The sequence below is a fragment of the Bison bison genome, unplaced genomic scaffold (genome assembly GCF_000754665.1).
Source record: "Bison bison bison isolate TAMUID 2011002044 unplaced genomic scaffold, Bison_UMD1.0 scf7180017864053, whole genome shotgun sequence".
Taxonomy (NCBI): domain Eukaryota; kingdom Metazoa; phylum Chordata; class Mammalia; order Artiodactyla; family Bovidae; genus Bison; species Bison bison.
Window position 1 is genome coordinate 2564221 of NW_011494625.1, and position 6706 is coordinate 2570926.

At 53.2% G+C, this 6706-nt stretch overlaps 1 protein-coding gene across 1 annotated transcript in view; it reads right to left on the minus strand.

Annotated features, from left to right (window-relative positions):
• TXNDC5 (thioredoxin domain containing 5 (endoplasmic reticulum)) overlaps positions 1-6706 on the minus strand; it is a gene marked incomplete at its 5' end in the record, with an annotated part of 23285 nt that overhangs the window by 5714 nt on the left and 10865 nt on the right. The window contains 4 exons of the mRNA XM_010835885.1: positions 1-130; positions 759-845; positions 2371-2486; positions 5119-5215. The exon at positions 1-130 is cut by the window's left edge and continues 1 nt beyond it. Of these exons, the coding sequence (XP_010834187.1) occupies positions 1-130; positions 759-845; positions 2371-2486; positions 5119-5215 (430 nt within the window). The remainder of the gene's footprint in view (positions 131-758; positions 846-2370; positions 2487-5118; positions 5216-6706) is intronic.

Sequence of the window (6706 nt, forward strand, 5' to 3'; positions counted from 1 at the left end):
GCTCGGCGGCCAGCGCCGGGGCCTCCGAGGGCTGGGTGGGCTCTGGGGTGGCACGCCCCGCGCTCTGCAGCTGCGACTGCACATATTCCCTCAGCGAGTCCAGATCCCGCTTTCCCTTGTACTGGTCCACCTGTCGGGGCACAGGCACACATCAGCGCTGTGGGCCCTCCCCTGCCCGCCCGGGGCCCCTGCCTTCCGGCGGCTCCCTCTGGGGGTCCTGGCCAGTGGCGTCCCTGCTCCCATGTCAAGGCGAAGCATAAATGATCTGCTCTAAGCAGAGTCTGACAGGGCCTTTCTTCTGGGGAACCAAGGGTCACCAGGTCTGGGCGCGGTCCATCGGCCAGGGATGGAGCGGACGCTGACTCCCTCAAAGGTCAGGGCCAGAGCAGTGGAACAGGACCGTGGATCCAGCTTGTTCTAAAGATAACCTGAGCCTGCAACGCTGTGTGTCAACAGCTGACGGTTCCTCTCAACCACCAGATCTCACCAGGGAAGACCAAGAACCTCTCGTCCCGTGACATGTGTTCCTTTAAATCAGAGCCCAAACCACTTGTGCTGGCAGCTGTGCTGAGCTCAGTCACTCAGTCATGTCCGACTCTTTGCGGCTGCATGGACTGCAGCCCACCAGGCTCCTCGGTCCGTGGGGATTCTCCAGGCTAGAACACTGGGGTGGGTTGCTGTGCCCTGTTAACCCACTTGACAGCTCAGCTGGGGCACAGACACACCTCCTATCTCCACACGGAGACCCAAAGACGCACCTTTTTGCCATCTCGGAACCAGAGGAGCGTAGGATAACCTCGGACCTGGTTTCCTGAGCAGAGTTCATAGTGCTGCGTGCAGTCCACCTGGAGAGAGAGACCGCACACCCAGTCAGTTTCTCTGAGGGGCCTTCCTGACCAACTACCAACTGTCTGTCGGACACTCAGCACTTTTTTCAGAAAGAAAACTACTCAAGTCCCCCATGGGCAGAGTCTCTGCAGTGTCTGCAGATTCTGGAGAGACCTTTCCCAAGAACTGCTCAGCTGCCCCTGAGTGGAGGGGGCAGGGGAACAAGATGTACTTCAGAGATGTGATTTATTTTCACTCATTTAAAAACACCAGCTTTTAGGAAGTGATCATTTACCCTGAGCAGGTTAACAGGTGGAAAAAGGGACCCTACCCTGACAGCTGGAGAGGAGATGGCCTGCTGCTAGGGACAGAGACCCCCCCCCCCACCCCCCCAGCCAGTCACAAGGTGAGCTGAGAAACGTCTTCTCAGGTCTACAGCCAGACCACCCTCAACACGCTCTATCTCATCTGATCTCGAAAGCTAAGCAGGGTAGGGCCAGGTTAGTACTCGGATGGGAAAAATGTCTTCTCAGGTTCAAGCTTACAGAGTTTTAAGATAAAGTGGAAAAAAGTCATCAGTTTTAAATAGGAGTATTTGGACTATAATAAAAAGACAAAACTGAAAAACAAACAAACAAACAAACAAAAACTCTAAGTCTTTAACAGGCAACAGTGAAAAATTCCTTTAACGACACTCTAACTTCCGAGGCCTTTGCTCCGAGCCCAGGTCTGCGCTCAGCGCTTCACTGCCACCCACTTCAGTCAGATCTCGTCCTGGTTTTGCAGAGCGGGAGACGGGGGTGCAGAACTGCTTGAGGTGGCTGGCCACGTCTGTCTGAACCCCAGGCTTGTGCTTTTGGCATCTCCCTGTGCTGGGCAGAGCCTCTTATTAACTACTGGACACACGGCGCTGAGTCTGTATACGAATCAGTCCCCGGCAAAGCAGAGGAGGAGGCTTTGATAAAAAGCGATGCAGGCAGGGGTGTCTGGTGGGTGATGGGGGACGGATGAGATTACAAAGTGCTTGAAGATCCAGAAGCTACCCTAGATATTTCTAGAAAACCCAGTGGTTAGGCACCACTTCTGGCTTCCCCACGTGAAGTAGGAAAGGATTCCAGGCAGCAGGGTGAGCAGGTGGGGCTCACTTCGGGTGGGTCTTTTGTACCCTGTGTGGGCATGAAGCCGAGGTCCTTTAGGAACCAGCTCCTGGCTGAGACCCAGTGTGGCTGGTCTCTGAGGGCATCCAGTGAATGTTCTCTACGGCTCTGTCCCAGGTCTTGGCAGAAAGGCCTCTTAACAGGCCATGGCTTCAAAATCAACCAAGGAGCCAAAGCCCTAATTTTAATCTCTAGAATGTGGAAAAGTCAGCACTCTCGAAACCAGGTTGCCATCTGTGAAGGTGAAATGAATTATCAAGTGGCACATTAAATGGAATTAATAAATCAAGTTTGCGACTACACGCACAGAATTAATAATGGGCTACTGGGCTAATTAATCCAGCCAAAGATGGTCTATTTCCAGTTCAACAGGGTGCTCACTCACCTTGCCAATCTTGACAGTTTCGGAATGTTCAAGGCCCAGAGCCAGCTGCTCCCAGGTCGGAGCCAGAGCTTTGCAGTGACCACACCACGGGGCGAAGAACTTGATGAAGTGGTCTCCTTCGGGGGGAGAAGGCAGGGAGGGGGACAGAGTGATTCACAGCCACCCACACGGACAGAATGGGCGCATCTCAGCTCCGTCTTCCTGCAAAGCTCAGCTCAGGATGAACCCTTCAGCCGGTAAGAAGTGACTCCCCATCAAATATGTCTCTATCCCTGAATTCGTGGCAATCCTTAGAAAGGAATTTGTCACCTTTGAAGGACACCAGGGAACCAACTCATTATTTGGAAAACTGGCAAAAAAGGGGAAGAAGCGGGCACTTTACAGCCTGTCTTTCCTGAGATGAACTGCACTCTGGATAACGGAGTGATAAACAAGGGCCAGTTACCTCTTGCTGAAAAAAAATGAAGAAGGGACGCTGTCATTTCAGCAGTGGTGCTGGCTGGCATCTCTGGTGAATTACGGATTCTGCGCAGTGATGGGCGAGGCTGCTGACATCAGAGAGAGACTGCCCAGCCATGCAGCCATGCTCACACCCCTCAAAACATCAAACACGGAGCGAAAACAGCCCTAGAGCCAACTGCCAGCTCACATGGAATAGAGACATGAGGGCCCAGGGACAGAGAGGCTGTATTCCACACCCTGGGAACACGACGAGTCCCCACTGCGGGAAATGTGCAGGTCTGTGTGCTTGGCAAACAGAAGCAAGGGAGAAAGAGATGCTGAGGGAACAGAGAGACTGAAAGAGACTTAGGAGAGAGAGATTTAAAAAAGGAGAGAGACCAGCCTCAACTACTGTGCCGGAGGGCACACTCGAGTGACGAACCGGACAGGAAAGTAAGCGGTGGTTTCCGCCCGGTCAGGCAGGGCTCTTCGGGGGACAGAAGGAAGCGGGTGGGAGAGGAGCGGGGACGTGAGCTGGACAGTGGCTACAGGGTGAGTGCTTTACGACCATTCACTGCCCCTACACTGCTTTCTGTATCCAGCTTTTATTTCACGATAAAATAGAAGATTAAAAAAAAAAACCCAAAAACTCGAGTATCACTCTCTTGGCTAGGAAGTAAACCACATCATGACTGAGACACTGAAGACTTTTATCTCGGCTCTTCGACCTCGACCAGCCTAGGGCAAAGAAAGGCGTCAGGCTGCAGGCAGGGAGAGAAGCAACCAGCAGCCCTGACGGGGACCCAGGCTCCAAGTCAGGCTCCCGTGGCGACGCCCAGGGGGCACCTGGTCAGCACAGCAGTGAGGCGTCGGAGGGACCTGGGGGGAACTTGCTTCGACAGTCAATGTTTCGTATCAACTATACCTCAGTTCTTTAAAGTAAAACAAAAACAAATATATACATATATATATACATATATATGTTAGCAGCTGGTCTGCAAGGCTGGAACCATGTCTCCCCAGACAGGCCCGTCACCGCCCCGAGCTGTGAGGTGGAGACAGCGGGTCCAGGACTTCCTGGCGCCTCAAGGGGAGCGGGGTCAGGGTGGGTGGGGCACCGCTTTCCCAGCAGACCTGCGGACTCGGCCCCTCGGCAGGTGACCCGCTCAGGGGGTAGGGCTGGGCTTTGGGTGGTTTTGGTAACACGTCCTGCGGGGAGTCCCAGCACGCCTCAAAGTGACTCCCGGAGAACAGAAACCCTGAAGGTCCACTCCCAGAGCATCGGTACCAATAATGACCTTTAATTAAAAATCGAACATGGCTGCAGGCATCACAAGTGATTCCAGCCTTGGAGGGGGTGGGTTTTCACTCCCAGCAGGCAGGACCCACAAGGCCAGACACAATTTTAAGCCCTTTTTCAGAACGGTCCTGCCTCAGTCACACGGAGGATCTCTCTCCAGGGCAGCATCTGAGAGCAGAGGTCAGCCTGGTGGCTGGATTCACTTTCAAGCCCTTCACTGTTGAGCCCACGCTTCTGAGCTTGTGAAGGGAGGTCTTACATACGTTATTAAGAAACTGTACTTGGGTCACTCTGACATTTAGGAGACTAAGAAAGTGAAAGTGAAAGTGAAGTCGCTCAGTCGTGTCCAACTCTTTGTGACCCCATAGACTGTAGCCTACCAGGCTCCTCAGTCCATGGAATTTTCCTGGCAAAAATACTGGAGTGGGTTGCCATTTCCTTCTCCAGGAGATCTTCCCGACCCAGGGATTGAACCCAGGCCTCTCGCATTGTACGCAGACGCTTTACCGTCTGAGCCACCAGGGAAGTCCCAGGAGACTAAGATGTGGTATCAAAAAAGTAGTTTATGGGTGAAGAACACGTATCCTGATTTGTGTTATAACGGTCCCAACTAAATTCTGCTTTAAACAGTTACGAGAAACCTTTGCTTCTGCCTCAGGTCAGTAAGCACGTGATTAAGGCTAACTAAAGAAACATCACATCATCCAGGGGTGCGAGTCCAGCCCGTGCACAAGTTAGGTGAGAGCGCCCAGTCCTGACGCATGTGCTCCGCACACCCGAGGCTTCAGCCTGGCACCAGAACCGGCCTCTCCATCGGATGGAGAGGTGTCATCTCCAAGAGAAACAGCGCTAGACACAGGTGTCGGCGGGGCTGCACGAGAGAAGCCCTGGACAAACGCCACCCATGCAGTGGCCCCGAGCCCTCAAGCTGGGAGAGAAGCCCTGGCCACCTGGGAGGTAGGACCCCAGGCACGCCCCGCCCCCAGGGTTGCGGCCCGCCCGCCTACCTTGCGCCACGTGCAGCTCGAAGTTGCCAGCAGAGAGCTCGTACAGGCCTTGCTTGAGCTCCGGAGTGCGGGGCGGCTCTACCGCGGGCTCTGGAGTCTGATGGGGGAGACGGAACAAGAGTCACCACGGATGTGTGTCGAGGCACCATGGAGCCCATCACGGCTTCTGCCTGGAACCTTCTGCCACTCCCCCCTCCGGGGGATGCTGCTGTGTCGAGGGGCAAGAGGCCCCTTGGCAAGTGGTGTAGGACTGATGCTCCAGGGCAACCAGGTGACAACCAGCCCCCCCTCCCAAACCTGTCCTCTGCTGCCCTCAAACCCAACCCAACAGAGCAAACTGAAGGATGGGCCGCCCCAAACCAGCACCCTGTTGGGTTCGTGGAGAGGAGACCCGAGATGGCTGGCAGAACACAGCAGCGAGTGGCACCGAGGCACACAGGGGACAAAGCAGACAGCAGGCGGCCCGGCCACCCTTTATGCACAGCAGCAGTAAGGCAATCTGGGAAGGAAGGTGAAACTCTGAAGAGCTTAAAAAAGAAAAAAAGTGACAAGAGGGAAATCTGGACGGATCAAAGTCCTCAGAGGAAAACCACAGGGCAAACGTGGGCTGCGCCTTTAAGAACGTAATTCACAGGACTGCGTTTGGGACAGAAACGGTGAAGGGACAAGCTGCTGCTGCTGCTAAGTCGCTTCAGTCGTGTCCGACTCTGTGCGACCCCATAGACAGCAGCCCACTAGGCTCCTCTGTCCCTGGGATTCTCCAGGCAAGAACACTGGAGTGGGTTGCCATTTCCTTCTCCAATGCATGAAAGTGAAAAGTGAAAGTGAAGTCGCTCAGTCGTGCCCCACCGACTCTTTGCGACCCCATGGACTTCAGCCCACCAGGCTTCTCTGTCCATGGGATTTTCCAGGCAAGAGTACTGGAGTGGGGTGCCACTGCAGTGGCTTTTAAAAAGGCGCTTCTCCAGTACCTGAGCAGACACCAGTATATAGCTAATTACTAACCACCAAACCACACCATTCCAGATATCTCATTTTCTTTTAGGCCAGCACATTTGTGGTCTCCAGCCAAAGCAAGCAGAGGTAAAGACATGATCACTGAGACATTACGGTCCTACAGACACGTGGGTATCTATTATTCAGTTCTTATCTAGGGGTTCGTATTTCTATTAAAATGAATATCCAAGTCAAGTCATTAGAAGCTTTCAAAATGCTGAGAGCTCAAAGCTGGGCAGGGTTGTAACTGTAAAGCAGCATGAAGTTTCTACTTCTGCTTCACTGACAATGCTAAAGCCTCTGACTGTGTAGATCACAATGAACTTCTTAAAGAGATAGGAATACCAGACCACCTTACCGCCTCCTGAGAAATCTGTATGCAGATCAAGAAGCAACAGTTAGAACCGGAAGTGGAACAACGGACTGGTTCCAAATTGGGAAAGGAATACATCAAGGCTGTATATTGTCACCCTGCTTATTTAACTCACATGCAGAACACACCAGGAGAAATGCTGGGCTGGATGAAGCACAAGCTGGAATCAAGGTTGCCAGGAGAAATATCAATAACCTCAGATATGCAAATGACAACACC